Genomic DNA, 25,606 nt, shown 5'->3' with positions numbered 1-25,606 from the left:
AACTGCTTAAAAATGTCTTGATTAAGTTTCTGTGCTAGTCATCAAAGTGAGGCAGCGTGCACAGTAACAGTGTCATGCAGTGACTCACTTATAGAGCACAGGCACTACTTATGATATCAGAAACATCATGAACAAGTCTGTCTTTACATTTCGGTTATGTTAGGCCTGATCTATGATGCAGGATTGATAGTTATCAGGATGCCTCAAGTTAATTCTGGGTTTATTAACACTTTGAAACTTAATTCCTCACTGTGTGTGCATTATATTTTATAGAGATGATTGCACCGACTCTAGTCCATGCTTGTTTTTCTGGTGGGAGCGTTGCAAAAAGCCTCAACAGCACAGTTCCAGCAGAGAGGAGAACAGCAACAACGACGAAGCATCGTTATCCCATACCTATCTGGGGTTTCTGAGAAACTTTGGAGGATCTTCAACAAACACAACATCCCGGTTCATTTCAAGCCATCGAACACACTGAGACAGAAACTGGTTCATCCCAAGAACAAAACACCTCAGCAAAAAAGGAGTAATGTAGTTTATGCCATACAGTGTAATGAAGACTGCAGGGAACTGTACATTGGTGAAAGTAAACAACCTCTCCACAGATGCATGGCCCAACACAGAAGAGCCAGCCCGTACATCTGCACCTCAAGGACAAGGGGCACTCGTTTGAGGACAGCAAGGTTCAGATCCTGGACAGAGTAGAGCATTGGTATGAAAGAGGGGTCAAGGAAGCCATCTATGTTAAGCTTGAACACCCTTCTCTTAACAGAGGTGGTGGACTAAGACACCACTTGTCTCCAACATACAATGCTGTTTTGAATTCTCTTTAAAAAACCTTTAAGACCATATTCACACCAGAGACCATGTGACTCTAAAGACCACAGCTAACCCATCACCTGAACGACTGACAGGAGTTAGACTGACAACTGCCAGGAGGTCCTGAACGACTGCCAGGAGTCAGGTAAACAACTGCCAGGAACTAGGTTAACGACCCTACTTAGGACCCTTTGTGACTACCTGGACACACCCATGACTGTTCGAGGATTACATTTTCTAGCTTTTCCCCATTCTGGTCAGAAAAAACTTTTGTACGAGACACAAGACACCGAAAGTCTTACCGTCATATTGATAATTGATTTATCGTAGCCAGCAGCCATTGGTTACTTTAACTTTTTATTGTTTTTAAGTTTATGTTGTTCACCAGTCGACAACTTATCATCAATGTGGAAGTCCTCCATTGAAACTTGCAGCGCGGACCTCCTGTCCAACCCAAGGTGCACTCCTCCATCCCGCCCGCAGCGGGCATAACACCCCGGTCTTCATCTCCATCGGCGGACTCAAGAGGTTCAGGTTACTGATGGTTACCAAGGCACTTCTCACCTCTAACAATTAAAGCACACCCTCCTCCCCTTTTTTATTTCTCCCCCACTCCTCTCATTCTCCCAGCTGCAAATCACCTCTCTCTCTCACACACACACACACTCAGGCAGGAGCACTCTGTCAAAGCACAGCCGAGTATCAATCAGTCCCCCTCACCTCCGCTCTCACGCACACTCCAGCTACACAACCATGGTAACACCCAAACCTCCAATCTCTGCACAAGAAAGGAAACAGATCTGGGTCAATGCCTTTTCACCTCAAGATCAATCTGTTAAGAGGAAGCCATCAAGTTTTCCCAAAACCACCCCCAGCCATGAAAGAAAAAACAATGCCACCTCCAAAACCATTGAAACACATCCCATCTGACAAACACACACCGACTGCTCATCATCCAAAACCATCCACCTCAGCTGAGCCCCTGGTCCCTCTGTGTTTGGGAGGCTGTGGTTGCTGCTGCACAAAAAGTTGATGGTCAAGTGATCAAGAAACTGACAGACTCCATGGATGGAAGACTTTTGAGTGTTATGGAAAAGAAGGGTGGCTACATTGGTCACTGATTTATATTTTGAAATGTCAGAAATATTTGTTTGTAAAATTTGAGTTGTTTATTTTTCTGACTTTAACAGATGACAATAAAGTAGTGAGATGGGAATATTTAAGTTTTTCTTTGAATTGCTGAATAATTCTGCACACTAATAGTCGCCTAATAATTGTGCACACACAGATATTCTGGTACAAAAGCCAAAACCTCACTTTCACTTCCTTAAATATTCAGGTTTGAGGTTTATTAACATTTTGGATTGACCAAGAGCACTGTTGTTGCTTAATAATGAAACTAATCCTCAAAAATGCAACTTACCTAACAATTGTGCACGCAGTGTATTTGATTTAAAATAATTACCATACGTTTTTATTATGAAAATCCAACTTAAGCATCACTTAAAGAATACAGTTATGTACTGATAAAATTAGATTATTGCTATTTTATTAGGTTATCAGAATCAGAATCAGAATCAGCTTTATTTGCCAAGTATGCTTGAACACACAAGGAATTTGACTTTAGTAAACTGTGCTCTCTTTGTACAAGGCATAAGAATAGGAATAAGAATAAGAACTACAATAAAAAATAAAATAAAAATATAATAACAATAACCTTAGCTATAAATACAAAGAAACAACAAATAGGCTTGACTAATATGTACAGGCTAAAATAATATGATACAGTGCAGTGGTGAGTAGTAGAGGTAGTTTTACATTATAAAATAGAAGTTAAATAATACAAAAAATAGAAATATGGAATTCTGCTTTGAGAATTGTTGCATTGTGTATCTACATGTATATTTACAGAGAGTGTTTATCTGACAGGTATGACACTGTTATGGTTTAGTGTTCATCAGAGTGACAGCCTGGGGGAAGAAACTGTTCTTATGGCGGGTTGTTTTGGCGCACAGTGATCTGTAGCGCCTGCCGGAGGGGAGGAGTTTGAGAATTTGTGTCCAGGGTGTGAGGGGTCAGCGGTGATGCTACCTGCCCGTTTCCTGGCCCGGGACCGGTACAATTCCTGGATGGGGGGCAGGTCGACACCGATGATTTTTTCTGCAGTCCTTATAGTCCGTTGCAGTCTGTGTTTGTCTAGTTTGGTTGCAGAGCCAAACCAGACAGTGATGGAGGTACACAGAACAGACTGGATGATGGAGGTGTAGAACATGATCAGCAGCTCCTGGGGCAGGTTGAACTTCCTGAGCTGACGCAGGAAGTACATCCTCTGCTGGGCCTTTTTTCTGATTGTGTCTATGTGGGAGGTCCACCTCAGGTCCCGGGAAATAGTGGATCCCAGGAACCTGAAAGAGTCCACAGTAGACACAGTGCTGTTCAGGATGGTGAGGGGGGGGAGTGGGGGGGGGGCTTCTCCTGAAGTCCACTGTCATCTCTACCGTCTTGAGCGGGTTCAGCTCCAGATGGTTCTGACTACACCAGAGTGCCAGCTGTTCCACCTCCTGCCTGTAAGCAGACTCGTCTCCGTCCTGGATGAGACCGATGACGGTGGTGTCGTCTGCGAACTTCAGGAGTTTCACCGAGGGGTCTCCTGAGGTGCAGTCATTGGTGTAGAGGGAGAAGAGCAGTGGGGAGAGAACACATCCCTGTGGGGCGCCAGTGCTGATGGTCCGGGTGCTGGATTTGATGCTCCCCAGCCTCACCTGCTGTCTCCTGTCCGTCAGGAAGTTGGTGATCCACTGACAGGTGGAGGTCGGCACTGTGAGCTTGGTGAGTTTCTGGTGCAGGATGTCTGGTATGATGGTGTTGAACGCAGAGCTGAAGTCCACAAACAGGATCCTAGCGTAGGTCCTGGGGGAGTCCAGGTGACGCAGGATGTAGTTCAGACCCATGTTGACTGCATCCTCCACCGACCTGTTTGCCCGGTAGGCAAACTGCAGGGGGTCCAGCAGGGGGCCTGTGATGTCCTTCAGGTGGCTCAACACCAGTCTCTCGAAGGACTTCATGACCACAGACGTCAGGGCGACGGGCCTGTAGTCATTGAGTCCTGTGATGGTGGGTTTCTTTGGAACTGGGATGATGGTGGAGCTTTTGAAGCATGAGGGCACTTCACACAGCTCCAGCGATGTGTTGAAGATCTTTGTGAAGATGGGGGCCAGCTGCTCAGCACAGACTCTCAGGCAGGAGGGGGAGACGCCGTCTGGTCCTGGAGCCTTCTTGGTCTTTTGTCTCTGGAAGAGCTGGATTACCTCATCTTCACTGATCGTCAGCGCAGGTGGGGGGTCAGAGGGGGGTGGGGAGGGGGTTGTGGGGGGCCAGGTTATACTTCATTTCAAGGAGACTGCTGCGTCATCATGTTTTAGAATTATTCAAAAGTGCAACCTTTTAAATTGACTGAGTGAGCCAAATGTCTGTCTCACTTCTTTAACAGGAAGGTTCTGTTAAACCTGCAGGAAAAGAATAAAAAAACATCAGCTGGGATTGAGTCTAAAAGATGAACTCCGTCTAGCTGTCTGTTCCTCTTCTTCCTCGTCTCCTGCCTCTTTGTTTGTCCTTTTTGTTTGTGGTGGCTTCACGCCGGGAATGTGTCGCCACATCTTCCTCCAAACGCTCTTCACGCTGTGCTTCTTCAAGCAAAGGGAATGAATAGAACTCAAAGTACAGTGCGCTGCAAGGGTCAAAATAGCCTGACAGTCGGCAGAAATGGGCAAAAGTATGAAAACAAAACCTCACATGCAATCCAACATTTTCCATCGCCCACTGGCGGGTGTGTGTTCTTGTTTTACACGGCAAACTATTTTTTTACCCGCCATTGAAACTTGGTGGGTGTTCCCTTCATGCCCTGCCTGTGGGTGAACTGAAGTGGGTCCAACTGGCCTTCCACCTGCATCAGTTTCTCCTGATTAACCTCTTCTGTAACAGTTTTCATCTGCTGCTCTGAAACCATCCTGAGTCTTGAGGTTATTATATTTAGTGATGACATGTTTCCACGCTTCAGGAACTCTTTGCTCAGAAGGGACTGATTGATGGTCAGTGCAAGGCTCAGGTCAGGACCAGTCTTCCTCAGCTTGTTTGAAATGCTTTGCAACCATGGAAACATCAAAATCAAAAGCAGACCTGTCCTTGACAAGCTCACAAATATTCAGATTTATCATGAAACTCATCCAAATAAAAACCATTTAATGTGTTTGCCAGCTGCACATTTAAGTAAACTCATCCAAGGACACAGCATTACTGCTTTTATGTAGACCTGTCCAAGGCTTACTGCCATCCAGACAGACTTCAGGTCAGTTTCATTGAATTTAGATTGACTTCTTTATATTTGATTCAGCCTTTGCAATCTCAGCTCAAAGTGCTTTTCTCATTTCAACATTTATCCTCATGTCTAAAAACAGCCCTTTTCTCCTGAAGCAGATTTCTCACTTTCTTGGTGATCTCCAGCTGGATATTAAGAAATGAAACCCCAGCTTCTGTTGGGATCACACAGAAAGAGATGCAGCTGCAGACATTATCTCTCAGTTCATCATTGCTGTTAGAACACCGAGACCTTGAAAAAGGGGTCTCGGGACTGGTCTGGAGTACTACAACACTATCTCCAACTGAACTGAGGGGATGCTGGAGAGAGCCCTGAAAGCACAGCAGTAACTTTGATAGCGATCAGGACAGCTGGCTTTATTCTCCAAATCAACAGAGAGGAGATGATATTATCTGTCTGAGGAACTAAAGTGAGCAGTGGCGTTCCTCTTCACAAAATGCCAGGCATGCATGGTCACAGTGCACCCTCTGTCCCCCAGCTCTCCAGATTGTCTTCGCTATCACAAACTGCATTTGTATGCATCTGAAAAAAGGGAGCTGGTGGCGCGTATGTGTGAAGGAAAGGCCCGGGGTGCATAAAAAAGCTGAAGATAGCCTGCCTCTGACTGCACTTCTTCATATTTGACTTTTTCGACCTCTAAACATATACAGCATACTGTGCCATAGGTTCTTTCCTGGTCTATGGCGCACTGTTGCATCTACCCACAACAGCCCAAATTACTTGCTACTTGCACAACATGGGCAGTGGGTATAGAAGTGACAAGTTCCTACTCGTTGGGGGTCCATGGGGGTCCATCGGGGCTGGATGGGTGGCTGGTGTCCCTGTCACCCTCCGTCCCCCTGCTGCCCCCTCCCCTGTGGGGGCCTGGTCCACGGCTGCCCTCGGGGCCGGGTTTCCCGGGGTTCCCTCGCGGTCCTCTTTGGGGGGTGGGGTGGCGCGCAGCTGGGGGGGTGTTACTACGGCAGCCATTGGGGTGTCCCTCCATGCCCCCGCGGCCTGGTCCATCAGTCGCGGGGCGTGGCTGAGGGGCGTGGCTGGGGGGAGTGGTCGGGCCGTCTGGGGGGGGCGGGGGGGATTGGCCCTGCCGCCTCCGCCCCCCCCCCCCCGCTCCGGCGTGCCGGTTGGTGGGCTCTGGTCCTGGTCCTGCCCGTCTGCCTGGCTGTCTGCTCCTGGTGCCGGGCCCCCTCGGCCCTGGTGGCTCCTTAGGCTCCGTCTTGGGGGGCTGTGGGGGCGGTGTTGTGGGGGTGTCCCTTGGGGGGGCTGCGGGATCTCTCCCCCCTCGCCCCCCTTTCCTCCTACTGGGTGACCTGGGGGTCGCCCTGGGTGCTCCGGCGGTACCTGTTTGCTTCCGGTCTGGGTCCTTGGCTTGTCCCCTGGCCTGGGTTTCCCGCGGCGGGTTGGGTCCTTCGGTCTGACTGCTCTCGCGGCCCGGGTGCCGGGCCGTACCGCTCGGCTGATCTGACCCAAGTGGTTTCATCTGCACCAGTGGTGGTCTTGTTACACAAATAGAACACAGCACGGCGGCAACCCTCTGCGACCCAAGCTTCAGTAATGATTGTGGACACTAAGGGTTGCTTAATCATTAGTATCACCCCACGGATTTTTTTTTTGGCATCATGGTGAGATGGTCCCTCTCCATCTAAGTGTGTTAGGTCTCTCTCTCCTTCTCTCTCCCTGTCCCTTTGTATATCCTTATGTAATCTTTCTTTCACTTTCTCTTATTTTTTTATTTTTTATTTTTTGGTCCACCTAGGTGTGCACGCCCTCTTTTACAGAACATGATATTAGCTGTCAATAAAAGATAGGCCAGAGTTCTAAGAGGGATGGTGATGGTTGCATGCACACAGTCACAAGCACAGAAGAAAAAGGTTTTCTTTCTTTTCTTTTGCTGCAAGAATAAATTGCATGAATATTTGACAGTTTGTGACAAACATGACACAAACCAGAAATATATTTATGCAGACAAGAGAAAAAAAAAAAAAAAAAGAAAGAAAAAAAAAAAAAGAAGAAAAAAAAAAGAAAAAAAGAAGTGACGAGTGCATAGGGTGAACACCTGCACTACATGCCAGGACTTTGTGCCCCTTGGACCTTGTTTGTGCATGATGTTTTTATACTGATATGAGAAGTATTACTAGATAGTATCCATTGTGGTTTATTTATTTCATCCATCGGCAGAGACTGATCGAGACAAGAAGCCCTGTAGTTGTATTTCTAAGAAGTTAAAGTAGGCAGAGTAACAGCCATTAGTAATGCTTCCATGTTCTCTTCAGTCGCTCCGTACTGCTCTGTTTGATATCCTCAGGGCTGCAGCAGAGATAAGCAGTCTGACACCGTCACACACACCAAAGGAATACAGTTCAGTAATGAATTAAATGGAATTAATGTATGTTAAAATCTTAAGATATATCATGCACTAATGATAGAAAGTGGAATACTTAATCTGCACTTTCACACTGCATGCTGATCTCTCTGCTGTGATGATTTGAGCCCAGATAATATATTTACTTATTTTTGGACTGGTTCAGTTTGTAGTACAATATAACCATAAGCTGTCGGCAGCCCGGTCCATCTCTGTGACTGATTCTACTCCACTCCTCATGTACATGCACTCATAGAAACATTGAGGAGACAAACCAGCATCATGACTGCTGGGAGGGATCTCTTATGGGTTAGTGAGTAAATACAAATTAAAAACAACCTTGGTTATGAACTGGCTTTGTAATACAGGCCCCTAAAGGCCCTTGGCTTTAAGAATAGTGGGCAGAATACAGACAGTGTTTTCCTGAATGAAGGGATCAAACTTCTACAACACAACAATTACATGAACTTGAAAACAACTCCACAGTGTTGTTATCTTCAGCTTCTAATCCAACAGGACAGATGCTGGAGGTATCACAGAACAGAGCAGCACGAGCATGTTGAGTGCACATTGCCTACTTTACATTATGTTGACAATAAGTACATGTGGAGGAGTTTAAAGTTCAAGGCTTTGTTATGATGTACCATGAGCTAAATAAATGTGGTTGAAGAAGAACCTGAGAATTTGTTGATTATTAATTTAAAAAAAATAAGATCTAATAATAATAATAATAATAATAATAATAATAATAATAATAATAATAATAATAATAATAATAATAATAATAAAGATGATGATACTAATAGCAATAAAAAGAACAATAAAAGTAATATAAAATAACAAAAGTAATATAAAATAATAATAATATAATAATAACAACAATTAAACAATAATAATAATGATAATTAAAACAACAATAGTGATAAGAATTGTGACACTATTAATAACAATGAAAATAATAATAATAATGATTTTAATAAAAATGATAAAAATAACAATTAGACCAATAATAACAATGTTAATAATGATAACAATAATAATTAAATTAATAATAATGATAAGAATAACATAAAATATAAAAAAGAATATTAATACTAATAACAATAATAATAATAATAATAATAATGATAATAATTAAAATTGATGATCATTAATAATGATCAGAATAACAATAACAACCATAGTAATTATAATAATAATGAAAATAATAATGGTTTTATCAAAAATAATAACAATAATAATAATGATAATAATGAAAATAATAATAATGATAAAGTGAATAATAATAATGATAAAGTTAATAATAATAATAATAATAATAATAATTATAATAATAATAATAATAAAATAATATTAACACTACTACTACTACTAATAATAATAATAAATATAATAATAATAATAATAATAATAATAAAAATAATAATAATAATAATAATAATAATAATAATAACAATAATAATAATAATAATAATAATAATAATAATAATAATAATAATAATAATAATAATAATAACAATAATTAAAAAACAGGGTTGCAAAGGTTCACTTTGATTGACAGCTGCCGTAGAGGGAAACTCCCTAGGATCTCTTGACGGTACGCTGAAGGGTGGAGGTCGTTACCGTGGCAACATAGAAATTACCGTGGCAACACTCAAAATTCCCTACTGTGCAGGCGGCAGCGCTCTGGAACCAGATATTTTGGCTTCAAAACCGTTCAACGGGAAACGGCGGAGCAACCCTTTCCACTTTATTTACAGTCTGTGGCGTAAACCAGTGTCTCAGACCCATACTTGAAGTTTCAGAACTCATGACTGGACTTGGACTCAAGTACTGATGACTCCTATTCATGTGTCTGTAGCTCTCATTTCTCACCTCATCTTTCTCTGTAGTGATCATTATCTCTCTCAGTCTGACCCTTTCCTAACCCCAAACTATCAACCATCCCTCCCATTCTACTTTCCATCACCTGTACCTCAAATCGCTCACCCTGCTCTGAACCTCTCTGCTTCACAGTGGGATGTCTTTTGATTTTGATCTTCTCTGCTGCTCAGCTCCTCTGACATTAAAGGTGTAAATGTTTTTTTTTTAGGATAAAAGCTCGGAGTAGACGTTGTGGAAATGCACAAGCTGTGTAACCCGTCAGATCCCTGCTGTGAGGGTTTGCTGTTTGACTTTAGAGGCAGCTCTTTCTCACTCTAGACCTTTCACGTTCTAAGCTCTGCACCAGTCTTCTTGTCAGGAGTGGAGGATTATCTGCTTATACAAGCAGCAGTGGAATTTAGAAAATTACACTGCCACAAACAGTCCTGCGGGCATAATTCTCCTTGAAGACAACTTAAGCGTTCTGTTATTGGTCCTTCAAGTGAACTCATCAAACTTTGAAGTACTTCACTTAATAAAGAGTAATAACTCTTAGTGATCTACTTCTAAGCTTATATTATATTATATTATATTATATTATATTATATTATATTATATTATATTATATTATATTATATTGCGTTATTATCACTGATTGTATGATGTTGTAACGCCCCTACGGGAGCCTGATGGTGGCTTAGGATCAAGCTCTGTTCACAAATAAGGCTCATGCAGCGCTCTGATTGACAGATTAGCAGGTCTGAGGAGAGAAAATGTAACAACGCTGACACAAGAGTAATTGAACTTTCTGTAAATTTCTGCTTCAAACCCACACAAGACCCTGTTCTGCTGTGGACTGGAACCACCTGAAGGGTTTTTGAACAGTTAAGGCGTTTTTCAACCAGAGGAACTTTACCCCGGAACTAACGACTTTACCCCCGAGATACATGCATTTGGACCGGTAAACCCAGGGTCTAAATTTAGTTCAGGGCTAGATAATTTCCCCTTCTATCTTTTTTTGTATGTGTGTGTACTTTTCAAAAGAAGAAGCTGTGATTCTCTTGATTTAGCAGCTTGTAACAGTAGTCTTCTCTCAGCCCACCGTGAATGCGTCTCTCCCGGTGTTCCGGTTTTAAAAGTGACCCTGTAAACTGGAGACCTTCAGCTGAACGTGTCAGTGTTTGTGGAGTTTACACAGCTGTTGAAACACAGAGGGAGTTCCTGGGAATGCAAACTAGTTTAGTTTTTATTAAGATTTCAAAATATCCTCATCAGATATTTAATGATGGTCTAAAGACGTTTATGAGGGATGCATCCGGCTGAAAGATAGATAGATAGATAGATAGATAGATAGATAGATAGATAGATAGATAGATAGATAGATAGATAGATAGATAGATAGATAGATACACACTGGACACATATAAAACACACCGAACACATATGAACACACTGGACACATATATGCACACCGGACACATATGAACACACTGGACACATATATGCACACCGGACACATATGAACACACTGGACACATATATGCACACCGGACACATATAAACACACCGGACACATTACAATGGCATTCTATTCAGCAGTGCAATGGCCGATGGGACGAAGCTTCTGCCAAACCCGGCTTGCCTACAGTAAGGGGATCTGATCTGAGGGGAGTAGTGTGAAGACCGAGTAGAGGGGGTGTTGGGGGTCCAGTGTTATAGTCCGTGCTCTGCGTATGGTGGCTCTGTTGTTGAGGTCAGACAGGTTGGGTGTGGGGAGGCGGATGATTTTGGTGGCAGTGTTTGTGGTGCGTATGAGTTTGTTTTTGTTGGAGACAGTTAGCATGTTGTAGTAGCAGGGGGAACAGTAGAGGAGAATGGGTTGGATGATGCTTTGGTACAGTAACAGTAGAAGTTGGGGGGCGACAGAAAGTGCTTTGAGTTTGCAGATGGCAGAGTCTTTGTTGGCAGCGTTTGTGAATGTCAGTGGTGTGTTGATCAAAGTTGAGTTTATTGTCCAGGGTGAGTCTGAGATATTTGAAGTGATCCACTATTTCGACTGCTTGATTGTTGATGTGGATGGGGTTGTGGCCCGGGCTGTGAGTGCTGGAGGAGTGAATGACCAGTTCTTTTGTTTTTGAAATGTTCAGCTGAAGGTGATTGTCCGTGCCCCATAGTGTGAAGTGGGAGATGGAATCCTGGTAACTTAGAACAGAGTTATTGTCATTAAGTCTCCGGTTAACAGGGTCGCTGTTTAAACCAAAACACCGGCCGATCTCTGCCATGGCTTTTTGAGTTCTAAAGGATTTTAAAGCCGTGTTGAAACGTCTTTGCTACTCGCGCTTATCTCCTCTCACGTGTTGACTCAGTGAATCCATCTGTGATGAAATATAGCACCATCTAAAACAGACCAGCTGAATCTCTTCATGCTAACGGGCTAACTGTTGTGTTGCTCATAATGATACCTGCCTGTCCGTCTGCTTCTATGGTGTCCTCTGTGAATGGCATTCGTCTTTGTTTTACTGCCCTCTACTGGTCTGGTGGTGTAGTGCATTTACTTTTTTTTCCTCCATACATCACTGGCCTGATTTGCACAATCTACCCCTACCCCTTGCACCAATCTCAGCCCGCAGTCGAAACGCAGACAGTTCCGGGGAAAGTAGTTCTGGGGGCTAAAAGACCCCGGAACTCTTGGTCAAAATGCACCTTTACTAAATGTGTGCTCTGGTTAGAAGAAGGGGTGTGATCCGTCAGTCCCATGCTTCCAACAACCAGAGCCCTGCTGCACACGCCTCAGCTTCAAGACAGATTACAGCAATATATGTCAAGGTCTAATAAGCAGGTGTTTTGACTTTGCTCTCTAGAACAGGAGGAGATGGAGGCGTGTTGTCCACATTAATGCACAGTTACTATATTTCAGTCAATGAGTGCATGGTATAAAAGCTACAGTGTGACAGGAAGGTGGTGTTTCTCTCATGATTGATCCCACTGCACTACAATAAAGACTAAAAACAGCGTTAGAGGTTGGTCGGTAATTTATGTGAAATTATGAGTTATGTTTAAAATGTCTGGACTGTAAACACTAGAGGGAACCTTAATGTAACACAGAGCATGTCTGCCAGAGGAACTAGCACCGTGCAGGTCTACCATGATGAATGAGACGGATAAAAGCGCTGGCTTCTCCTGTCTGCTGCTACATGCTCCACTTAATGGGCTGTGGCTCTTTACGAGAACACAGCAGACAACACACACTCTGTGTTTTCCTGCAGCTCTTTGTTCCACTCAAGTAGAGGTTAAAAGTGTAACATTTACATATAGAGGAACAACAAATACTCTAAATAACAGGGTTCTGCTGGCTTTCGCTCCAGATTCAACTGTGATGCTGGAGCATCAGCAAACAAATCAAGTTCAGAGAGGCTGTGATTACATCCGGGAAGAGCAGTGGTGGCGGTGCATTTTTCTCTTGGGGGGGGGACTATGACAGAATCAAAAACATTAATATCAAATATGAGGTATAACAACAGGTACTATGGCAGTGTGTGTTATTGAATTAAAAGGATGTTATTTGAATTATCTAAGCTGAATGAACATGTGTGTTTGTGTTTATGGTCAGTGATTATAGTGTTGAGTAAAGCCTGATTTATACTTCTGCGTCGAATCGACTGCGTAGCCTACACCGGTGGTCCGTGTAGCTCCTGTACCTACGCAGAGGCCTACGCACGTAGCTGACGTGCACCTCCTCCAAAATGTAACAACGCGCAAAATTGACACGGACCGCAATCCCTGTGATTGGTCCGCTCGGCGGCATTGTATTTCTTGGATTTACAGCACTTCTGGAATCGTCATAAATCGGCCGTGCATATCTCCTCTGATGTCCCCTCTCTGTTCCTCCTTGTAATTAAGTCTTCATGATAAACAGCAACATGTATCAGCTGTAGATTAACAGAACACGCTCTGACCTGCTGTGAAAAAGCAGAAAAACGTAGCAAGACGGAAACAGACCACCCGACTATCAGAGAGGCGACACTGCCCTCAAGAGTTGTAGTGCTCACGTCTGCGTTGGCCACTGCTGCGAGGGGGCGACCCAGAAGTATAAACCAAGCTTAACAGAAGGACCAAGATCTGTGCCTCCATTGTATTTATCTCAATTTATTGGACATGTCCCTCTGCTGCCACCTGATGAAAGGCGGTGTGTGATGCGTTTGAGGCACATTTTTCCTGTTACAATGTTACAATGTTACAATGTTACAATGTCATTTAGCAGACGCTTTTATCCAAAGCGACGTACATACAAGAACAAGAACAACACAAGCAAAGATCTAGACAAGAGGAAACAAGATCAGTACGGGTAACAGAGTGCTTCAAGTCCATTTGGGTGCAGGTACTGCCAAGCAGTGTAAAGGCAAGGCACAAAAGTAAATAAGGAACATCTACAATGAAGCAACCAAACCATTTAAGACCTTCCATTATCATCATCAACAATTAACATCACCACAATAATGACCAAAGTACCAAGTGCTGGGTCACTCCAGAGCTGAACACAGATTCTCAGAGTAGAGCAGGACAGTGTGAGTCAACTGTAGCTGGAAGACATGATCTGCCACTGGGGACAACAGTGGAGAACAGTCTAGCTAAGTACATAGTGCTTCCTAAAGAGCTGGGTCTTTAGCTGTCTTTTGAAAGTAGAGAGTGAGCGTAGCGGGCGAGAAGGGGTGTAGACCTGGATGAGGGGTTCCAGGTAAACTGGAGCGGTTTTGGTGACTGCTTTGTAAGTCATGATTAGAGTTTTGTATCTGATGCGAGCTGCAACTGGAAGCCAGTGTAGCGAAATGAGCAGGGGAGTGACATGAGCTGTCTCCTGCACCCCAAGAAGCTCCTGTCTCCTGTGAAAGAGGATTTCTCTGGGCTTTACTTTGCCATCAGAAAAGTCCACTTGTTTTAGCACTGTTCGAGGACACACATGTTCCTCTGCCTGAATGGCACTGATCTGCTGTGATGACGTGTTGTTTACTGTAGTCACAGGAGGACACTGTTTGCAGAGGAAGACTCAACAGACTGTTTCCCCCTCTTTTTATATTGTCTTAAAGTATCGATCTCTCAATTCATTACTGTCTTATAAATTCCATTTACAGCCACTAAAAGCTGAATCAATGTTGGATCTGCACGGTGCCCAAAAAGGATCAAGGAGGTTAGGCTTAACAAAAGAAGTGTTCACATTTAATGAGTGTTACCTGGAGTCCTCTGGTCTTTATAGATGCATTTTGACCAAGAGTTCTGGGGTCTTTTAGCCCCCTGAACTACTTTACCCTGAACCAAAAGGTTCCTGTGCCCCCATTGTTGTCTGCGTTTCAACTGTGGGCTGAATCCCGGCACTACACCAGACCAGTAGAGGGCAGCAAAACAAAGACGAAGGCACTTCATCAGAGATGACACCATAGAAGCAGACGGACAGGCAGGTATCATTTTGAGCAACACAACAGGTAGCCTGTTAGCATGGAAGAGACTTAGCTGGCGCTGTTTTAGATCTAGAGGTTAACAAAATCATTTTCAATCAATCAGACTTTATTTATAAAGCGCTTTTCATACAATGACACTGTAACACAAAGAGCTGTACATAAAAACAACTTCAAAAAGAATAAATGAAGAAAAAGATATATATAAAAATAAGCGTTAGACTAGAGACAGCACTGCTTTGAACTGTGTATTGGTTTATCAACAGCATTTGATACCATAAACCATCATCACTTGCTAGTGCAGAGGCTACATAGCATCGGTTTTGATTTTAGTACATGGTATTTTTCAGATAGAAAACAATCTGTTAAACGTGGGAGCCATTTTTCCATTTGTCACAAAAGGAGTTCCACAAGGCTCGGTTTAAAGCTAGGGTTGGCAGTCTCGGAAAACTAGCATGAATTTGAATGTAGCATTTCCTCATGATTGCGTTTAACCCCTCCCCTCCTCCCTCAGAGCTCCTCCAAAACGACGCCCCCCGTGCCGCTGACTTGCGACCATATGATGGTGACTGATTCAAAACCGGTCCTCACAAAACATTCTCATAGTGAAAGTTAAAAACACAAACAAACATGGCTGCTGTTAGTACTCACAACTATCATGCTAGCATTATCCAGTTGTACTGGTGACACGATATCAGGAGAAAAGTTATAACACATGTAAAACTGTAACAGATCTACTGTTTGTTAAACGTGTTCAGTGTAGATGCTCTTAATTCCTACAGTGTTGACAGTCAGTGAAGGCATCAGGAGAGGTGTAGAGAGTGTGAGCTGGAGAGAGGAGAGACAAGAGGAGAAGTTCTTCATTCATTCAAACATTGATTGTTGTTTTGTTGGTTGGCGTGATCACGGCCGACAGTGACCGGTTATTAAAGATCAACGTGTTCACGAATCGGCTCATCATCACTACAGCATCCGGACGGACGCTACAGTACATCTACATTTTCTGTAGGACTTACTGAACGTCATTCATTATTCTGCTTGTCAGAGCCCCCGTGGTGAGAGCTTTTTAGACTCTGATCCGGACTACAGTCCTGAGCAAAGACATTTGACATAGAGTGGTCTAGACCTCCTATGTTTGTAAAAGCGTCTTGAGATAACGTTTGTTGTGATTTGGCGCTATACAAATAAAGATTGATTGATTGATTGATTGATTGATTGATTGAAAGCACCTCATCGGGTCAGAGGGGACAGGCCCGAGGTCAAGTGAGAGGGGCAGGAAGTAGAGTCAGGGGAAGCAGAGGCAGGAGACGGGGACTCAGAGTGCACGCCGGGGAAATGTACGCTCTGCAGGAGGCGGGCAGAACGGCAGGACGGGATTTGAATGGTTTAAAATTTTGGCACCCAAAAAACGGTGATAGGTTGGTGTTTTCCCAGGTTTACTCCAGCTGTAGATAGCAGCTTTTTTTCACTCTTTTTTAAGAACACATCATGTATTGATTACCATCAGGACATAAAGATCATTTTAACCAGTATAACAAAAAGTGGATCTAAATCTGATTACCAACCCCAGCTTTAAGGCCCGGCTTTATTTATTATTTATATTAATGTTGTTTTTTGTTTGTCCACTCACATCTATATGCTGATGACATTGCACTGTATTGTTTTGCTGATTCTGTTCAACTTGCAATTAGTAATTTACACGATTCATTAACAATTTATAAGATACCCTGGATGACTTAAAGCTGGCTCTTAATGCTGACAAAATAAAAGTGATGCTGTTCTCCAGAGACAGAACAAAAGAGCACAATGATGTAAATAAAGTCACAAGAACGGGACTCAAAACTGAGAGAGTCACAGAATGAAAATATCTAGGAACATGGATTGATGAAAACCATAGACTGTATAAATAATGGACGTAGTACCCGTGACATCACCCATCTGTTTCTGAAGCGCTGTTCTGAGGCCAATCGGTGGGGGGCAGCCATATTGGAAATGCTGAACTCAACTCAACTGCTTTCCCCCCTTGATGAATTGCAGGTTTTAGCACTTCTGAGTTGAACTCATATTTTTAGACCGGCGCTTGCCGCTTGATGAAAACTTCATATTTAATGTACATATCAATAATCTTTCAGACTGACTCAGACAAAAAGCCTGTGATTTCAATAGAAACAGATCAATATTTACAATGTTTTGTATGTAGAGGGCTGTTTTCATATCAGTCTTTGACTAAGGGAACATAATCAATAGACATGCACCTTCCTCAACCCTCAAACGCCTTGACTCCATTCATCACTCTGTATTAAGATTTATTACAGGTGACCTCAATAACACACATCACTGTGTTCTGTACAATAAGGTTGGCTGGCCCTCTCTCCAGGAGAGATGGAATATTTATTGGCATCTTATTATAAATAAAGCTCTCTTTGTTAGAATCACCACCATCACTGGACTTCTTAACGACCCAGATCCTTTTTATCAGACTGGCACCTCAAACCAGCTGCTTCTGCGTGTTCCTCGAGTTTGGTCAGAACAGGGGAAGGCTGCTTTTTGTTTCTCTGCTCCTGACTCCTGGAACGGTTGCAGCAGCTCCTTGAACTAAATGCACTTTTACCCCTTGGACAATTTAGAAACCTGATTTTCAACCTTTGAACCCCGCTTTGTAACTGTTTTAGCTAAGTGTATCTGCAAATATGTATTGTACCATTTGAATCTATAGTCCCTTCCTATTTTAGTGCATTGAGACAATCCCATACACCTCCTTTATCTTTATCTTTTAATTGTTTTTACCTTCAAATCTCTCCTTAAACCCATTTTTAACAGACTTGCTCTCATGTGACTTCATCCTTCTAACCACTTTTACATCTATTTTATTATTATTATAATTATTATTTTTATTATCATTATTGTTATTATTATTATGATGATGATGATGATTATTATTACTATTATTATTATTATTATTATTATTAGCTTTTATCCAAATAATTAATTGTTGTAAATTGTATTTGATAATTTTATTTGATTATTTATTGCTTTAATTTTTTGTTTAATTTTTTAATTTCTTATTTTAATGTTCCTAATTTATCCTTTTCACTTTTTCGAATTTTCCCGATGTGATGTCGTCCTCTCATTCTGAAAACCTCTTTTATTGTCCTTTTAATGCTTTTCTTTACTTATCCATTTTTATTTATTTATCCTTGAAAAATCTCTTAAACAATGATTTACTGGCTTATTGTCACACCACTCCATTCTGTTTAATTTAAATGTATTATTTTTAAACTTACGTTGTATTGTGTTCTGCAATGTTTAAAATCCTCTTCCCTGTCTGTCAAAAGGTTTACTATGTTATTGGAACCATGCTTTGTTTGTCAAAGCACTTATAAAGGTTGATTGATTGGCTGATTGACCACTTATTTTGCGTTCCCTCCTCTTTGCAGGTACATCAGTTTTCCAGGTGACAGCGTCAGATGCAGATGACCCGACCTACGGGAACAGTGCCAAAATAGTTTACAGCATCGTGGAGGGACAGCCGTACTTCTCAGTGGACCCAAAGACAGGTACGACTGCTGCTTCTGTTTTCACTTTTAACACGTTTAAACCGCTGCCAAGGGAAAGTTCAACCTGAGAGGACACCAGGGATCAGCTAACACAGCGAGCAGGACACACATTAATGATGCCATGAGCTCTCTCTCTGCTAACACTGTTCTGTCTGACTGTGTTAAATGTGAGGGGAAAGAGACACAAATAAGGTTTTCAGAAGGGTGAAGAAGATGAGTATCACAAATATGATACAGAGTGTGATTTGTCTTACTCATGGTTTAATGTCACCCAGACTAGTATGTGTTGACCTTAAGAAGAACAAACACCTCAAAGGGAATTTAGGACTCTAGAGAGGTAACAAATGTTTGTTCGCTCATAGGTGACATAAAGTACTTTGTCACCAAAAGCAACAATATGCACAAATATTTGTCATTGACATTACAAAGCTTATTGTCTCAAAAACTCCAATAACATCTCCACACAAGACTTCTTTAGTTTAGTTTAGTTTAGTTTTGTCCTTGTCTTTCATGTCTTGGTTCCTCCCCATGTTTATTCTGTTTTAGTTCTCCTTCGTCTTCCTCGTGTTATTACTGATCCAGCTCTCGTGTTGTAGTTTTGTGTATCTTCTTGTGTTTCCTGTTTTATTTTGAAGTTCTTGATCCCTGTGTTTCCTGTTTTATTTTGTAGGTCTTGATCCCTGTGTTTCCTGTTTTATTTTGTAGGTCTTGATCCCTGTGTTTCCTGTTTTAATTTGTAGGTCTTGATCCCTGTGTTTCCTGTTTTATTTTGTAGGTCTTGATCCCTGTGTTTCCTGTTTTATTTTGACATTCTTGATCCCTGTGTTTCTTGTTTTATTTTGTAGTTCTTGATCCCTGTGTTTCCTGTTTTATTTTGTAGTTCTCGATCCCTGTGTTTCCTGTTTTATTTTGTAGGTCTTGATCCCTGTGTTTCCTGTTTTATTTTGTAGGTCTTAAACCCTGTGTTTCCTGTTTTATTTTGTAGGTCTTGATCCCTGTGTTTCCTGTTTTATTATGTAGGTCTTGCTCCCTATGTTTCCTGTTTTATTTTGTAGGTCTTGATCCCTGTGTTTCCTGTTTTATTTTGTAGGTCTTGATCCCTGTGTTTCTTGTTTTATTTTGTAGTTCTCGATCCCTGTGTTTCCTGTTTTATTTTGTAGGTCTTGATCCCTGTGTTTCCTGTTTTATTTTGTAGGTCTTGATCCCTGTGTTTCCTGTTTTATTTTGTAGGTCTTGATCCCTGTGTTTCTTGTTTTATTATGTAGGTCTTGATCCCTGTGTTTCCTGTTTTATTTTGTAGGTCTTGATCCCTGTGTTTCCTGTTTTATTTTGTAGGTCTTGATCCCTGTGTTTCCTGTTTTATTTTGTAGTTCTTGATCCCTGTGTTTCTTGTTTTATTTCGTAGGTCTTGATCCCTGTGTTTCCTGTTTTATTTTGTAGGTCTTGATCCCTGTGTTTCCTGTTTTATTTTGTAGTTCTCGATCCCTGTGTTTCCTGTTTTATTTTGTAGGTCTTGATCCCTGTATTTCCTGTTTTATTTTGTAGGTCTTAAACCCTGTGTTTCCTGTTTTATTTTGTAGGTCTTGATCCCTGTGTTTCCTGTTTTATTATGTAGGTCTTGCTCCCTGTGTTTCCTGTTTTATTTTGTAGGTCTTGATCCCTGTGTTTCCTGTTTTATTTTGTAGGTCTTGATCCCTGTGTTTCTTGTTTTATTTTGTAGTTCTCGATCCCTGTGTTTCCTGTTTTATTTTGTAGGTCTTGATCCCTGTGTTTCTTGTTTTATTATGTAGGTCTTGATCCCTGTGTTTCCTGTTTTATTTTGTAGGTCTTGATCCCTGTGTTTCCTGTTTTATTTTGTAGGTCTTGATCCCTGTGTTTCTTGTTTTATTTTGTAGGTCTTGATCCCTGTGTTTCCTGTTTTATTTTGTAGGTCTTGATCCCTGTGTTTCCTGTTTTATTTTGTAGGTCTTGATCCCTGTGTTTCCTGTTTTATTTTCTAGTTCTTTGCATATCTTCATGTGTTTCCTGTTTTATTTTGACGTTCTTGATCCCTGTGTTTCCTGTTTTATTTTGTAGGTCTTGATCCCTGTGTTTCCTGTTTTATTTTGTAGGTCTTGATCCCTGTGTTTCCTGTTTTATTTTGTAGGTCTTGATCCCTGTGTTTCCTGTTTTATTTTCTAGTTCTTTGCATATCTTCATGTGTTTCCTGTTTTATTTTGACGTTCTTGATCCCTGTGTTTCCTGTTTTATTTTGTAGGTCTTGATCCCTGTGTTACCTGTTTTATTTTCTAGTTCTTTGCATATCTTCATGTGTTTCCTGTTTTATTTTGACGTTCTTGATCCCTGTGTTTCCTGTTTTATTTTCTAGTTATTGATCCCTGTATTTGCAGTGTAGTTTTACTTCCTGTCCTTGTGTGTTTCCCTCCTTTTTCATGAACCTGATTAGTCTCACCTGTGTCCCGTGTCTGACCTGTGTTCATCACTCTGTGTATTTAGTTCCTCTGTTTCCCCTGTCCCTTGTTGGATCATTGTCTTCCTTATGGTCACCGTATGTTTCCTTATCCCAGTGTTTTCATTTAGTTTAGCTTACTTTACTTTGCTTTACTTTATTCACACACATCATCACAAATATACATCTATATTCAGTAAACATTTTCACAATGGTTGGATGTGTGGAAAGTGGTGACCCCAAGGAAGCTATTGAAAGCTTTTAATAGGGGGCAAAATTTCACTCAAATAAAGTGGAAACAGACAAGATGCAAAAACATACTAACAGACATATAACAAACACACAACAGACAATCCTAATATTGTGGTTGCATACATAGATTAGTGGGTGCATTGCTGTGATCAGTAAATGAATCATACATTGCCAGAAGTTGTAATTTTAGTTTTTTCTTGAAGATGGAGATGGAATGTGACATTCTAAACCCATTGTCGAGCTCATTCCATATGTGTGGCCCTCTGCATACAATGCTAAAGCTGGAACATTAGAACCTTTGTTTTCTCTCAGTGATAAGGTTTTTATTCCTGGTGGCATGTGTGTGCATTAGTAGGATGATTGGAATGAGCTCACACAGTTTCTGGTTCAGTTTGTGGACAGTCTGGTACATTATACAGGCATTCTGGAGGTAACTGTACTCAGTTAGCCTCAGAAGACTAAAACTCTTGAAAAGTATTCCAGTAGAAGAAGTGAACTCAGACCATGATATGGCAGGTATGACTTTCTTTTGGAGAGTCTCACGTTTTTTTAAGTGGGTTGGAAATGTGTTACACCATATGATATTGCAGTAATGTAGATGAGGCTCAAATGAGGTTTCGTTTGGGTGGGATGAGTTTGATAAGGCTACTTAAGCACAGGCTCCGGTTTGTGCTGTGAAGTTTGATTAGTGACTGTAGATATAACAGGGTTTTACCAGTGAGGGATTTGTAAATGAATAGAAACCAGTGTGTTTGTCTGCGAGAGTGGAGTGAAGGCCAGTTCAGTTGAGAGTACAGGTGACAGTGGTGAGTGGTGAATGGGGCTCCAGTGACAAAACGGATAGCAGCGTGGAAAATGACATCCAGTTTGTGAAGGAGAGTGTTGGAAGCAGACCTGTAGACTATGTCACCGTAATCAAGAATAGGGAGGACTGTCATCTGAACCAGAAGCTGTTTAGCAGAGTGTGTGAAGGAGGATTTGTTGCGATAGAGAAAACCAATACAGGATTTGACCTTAGTGAGTAGTGTGTTGATGTGTGCTTCAAAAGAAAGTTTGCAGTCAAGCCAGATCCCTCGGTATTTGTAACTGTCAACAAACTCAATCTCTGACCCATCCAGGGAGGAGATCTTGAGGGGGCTGTTGGGCAATGGTATGTTTTTGTTGTACAGATGAGGAGTTCACAAAGTCATTTATGTACAAAATAAAGAGAAGCAGCCCTAAAAATGGAACCCTGTGGAACCCCATGATTGATGGATATGTAAGATGAGTTTTGGTTGTTTACACAAACATATTGGTGTCTTCCAAACAGATAACTAGTGAACCAGTCTAGAGCTAAGCCTCTGATGCCATAGTGTTGCAATTTATTAATCAGGAGGTCAAGCTTAAAGCTGGTAATCAGATTTGGATACACTTTTTGTCATACTGGTTAAAATGATCTTTATGTCCTGATGTCAATCAATACATAATGTGTTCTTTAAAAAGAGGTAAAAAAAGCTGCTATCTACAGCCGGAGTAAACCTGGGAAAACACCAACCAATCACCGTTTTTTGGGTGCCAAAATTTTAAACCAATCAAATCCCGTCCAGCCGTTCTGCCCTCCTCCTGCGCGTACATTTCCCCAGGGTGCGCTCCTCCGAGTCCCCGTCTCCTGCCTCTACTTCCCCTGACTCTACTCACTGCCCCTCTCGCTCGACCTCGGGCCTGTCCCCTCTGACCTGATGAGGTGCTTTGCTCAGGACTGTAGTCCGGATCAGAGTCTAAAAAGCTCTCACCAACAAGCAGAATAATTAATGACATTTAGTAAATCCTACAGAAAATGTAGATGTACTGTAGCGTCTGTCCGGACGCTGTAGGGATGACGAGCCGATTGATGAACACGTTGATCTTTAATAACCGGTCACTGTCGGCCGTGAACACGACAACCAACAAAACAACAATCAATGTTTGAATGAATGAAGAACTTCTCCTCTTGTCTCTCCTCTCTCCAGCTCACACACTCTACACCTCTCCTGATGCCTTCACTGACTGTCAACACTGTAGGAATTAAGAACATCTACACTGAACACGTTTAACAAACAGTAGAGTTGTTACAGTATTATATATGTGTTATAACTTTTCTCCTGATATCGTGTCACCAGTACAACTGGATAATGCTAGCATGATAGTTGTGAGTGCTAACAGCAGCCATGTTTGTTTGTGTTTTTAACTTTCACTATGAGAATGTTTTGGTGAGGACCGGTTTTGAATCAGTCACCATCATATGGTCGCAAGTCAGCGGCGCTCGTGCATGTGAGCTGGGGGGGGGGGGGCGTCGTTTTGGAGGAGCTCTGAGGGAGGAGGGGAGGGGTTAGACGGAGTCCCGAGGAAATGCTACATTCAAATTCATGCTAGTTTTCCGAGACTGCCAACCCCAGCTTTAATGGTGTCAAATGCTTTTGATAAATCCCCCAAAATGCCAATACTGTAGTCACCCTTCTCAATTGCTTTATGATATTTTTCAGTTAGATCAAGCATTGCCATATAAATAGTATTATTCATGCTGAAGTCATACTGGGAAGGGACAATAATGTTTAACTTGTCAAGATACTTGGTAAGTCTATTGTACACTACTCTTTCTAAGACCTCGGAGAGAGCAGGTAGAATGGAAATTGGACGTTACTGCTCAAGTCGTTGTTATCACCAGATTTAAAGAGTGGTGTAACTCTTGCCGTTTGTGGCACTACTCCAGAAAGTAAAGACAGATTGATGCAGTAAGTCAGCGGTTCAGCAACTTCGTTGATAATGTTTTTTAGGGTCTTACTGGAGATTTCATCAATTTGGATTTAGTTCTTTGATTTTGAGTACTTTTCCTTTGTACCTTTATTTATTTTATAGTTCAAATCTTTATTTTTCCATTAAGAGGGGAAAATGGAGGAGGACCCATTTTCAGAAAAATGAAGATTTTCATATTAAAAGAATAAAAGGTACATATGAAACTTGCTAAAATGTCAAAGAACTTAATCCAAATGAAAACACTGGAAACACTGGGATAAAGAAACATGTGGTGACCATAAGGAAGACAATGGCTGTTTTGGAAACCGTCTACTATACTAGCAGTACGTACTGATTTGGCCTAAGGTCAGTATGTAGTACGTGACCAAGAGCAACATCTGTATTATGCCAAAACTACCTGGATGTCTACTCATTCAGGAAAATGTCTCAGTCTGCAGTGCATACTGTTTCCCATAATGCACAGCGCTAACAGAGAACACAGATCTCAGGGAACTCTCTTCCTCTTTATCCCACATTTAAATCTGCAGAACTGCTTCCTTTCACACATAATGAGACGAGTAAAGAAGGAAACATTTTGGACTTATCTTCAAGATTAAATTAAAGATTAAACTCTCACTGATTGCAGGCTTATACCTCTGCTTTGCAAACAGCACCAGTGAACTAGGAGCTCTGTAACAGAATAAATGCTGCTGACATGTGAGAGGAGAATGAATCCAGAGAAGATGCTCAGCACGAAATAAGCTCTTTTCCTCCGTGGCTCTGCTCTTTGTCCCCGTGTCTCTCTTTTCCTCCCTCCTTCCTGTGTCTCCCCCCCAAACAAAGCCTTTGCAGACATGATACTGTGTCCATTAAAGACACCAGAGAAAAGGCCCTGTGCTCAGAGAATATCAGCGTGTCCTCAGTGAGACTGTTTTCAAAGCATATTGCACTCGATGTGAAAGGAATTAACTGGAGACTGAAAAGAGGTTTCAGTACACAAGCCACACCATCTGTGTCGCCTTGTGTTTATGTGTGTGAGTGTGTGTGTGTGTGTGTGTGTGTGTGTGAGAGTGTTCCCTTCAAACAAAGACAGCCTCACAATGAGACAGCATTAAAGGGAATCTTGTTATTTTCAGTTTTTGCATCATTTTATTTATATTCAGGCATGAGCGGATAGATGATATGTCTATTTACTCCCTCTGCTGTAACAGAATATGATAAATAACTCAGCAACCTCCATCTGATGAACACAAACAAACGCACACACACACACACACACACACACACACACAGACAAGCACAGCTGCGTTCTTTGATGTGCTTGTCTTGCTCTATTTTCTTTATGAAGATGTATGTTCACGTCCGTCTCATGCTCCAGAAATCTAGAGATTAAAATGTTTGCCTTGTTTTCCTCGAGCTACACATGGACCTGAACCAAAACAGTCTGACAAATGAAGGACTGCATTGGCTTTGTGATATATTTATATCAGAGACATGCAAATAAACAACGATAGCACTGTCAGAACACTTCTGGAAAAGTTGGTAACAGAAGCCCCCTGGGAGATATTTTTCCTGGAAAGACCACAAGCCTGGAACCAGTATCTATCCATCCATTTTCTTCTGCTTATCCGGGATCGGGTTGCAGTCCAGGCAAATTGACCCAGACTTCTCTTTCCCCAGCTCCTCCTGGGGAATCTCGAGGCGATTCCAGATCAGGTGGGATATATAATC

The 25,606-nt window shown here is 41.8% G+C and overlaps 1 protein-coding gene across 1 annotated transcript in view; it reads left to right on the top strand.

Annotated features, from left to right (window-relative positions):
• Positions 1-25,606, top strand: part of LOC117826257 (cadherin-18-like) — a 222,234-nt gene that overhangs the window by 93,993 nt on the left and 102,635 nt on the right. Inside the window, exon 3 of the mRNA XM_034702193.1 lies at positions 18,304-18,423. Within this exon, the coding sequence (XP_034558084.1) occupies positions 18,304-18,423 (120 nt within the window). The remainder of the gene's footprint in view (positions 1-18,303; positions 18,424-25,606) is intronic.

This window comes from Notolabrus celidotus, chromosome 15, assembly GCF_009762535.1.
Source record: "Notolabrus celidotus isolate fNotCel1 chromosome 15, fNotCel1.pri, whole genome shotgun sequence".
NCBI classification, from domain to species: domain Eukaryota; kingdom Metazoa; phylum Chordata; class Actinopteri; order Labriformes; family Labridae; genus Notolabrus; species Notolabrus celidotus.
This window is presented reverse-complemented; position numbering and strand designations above follow the sequence as displayed.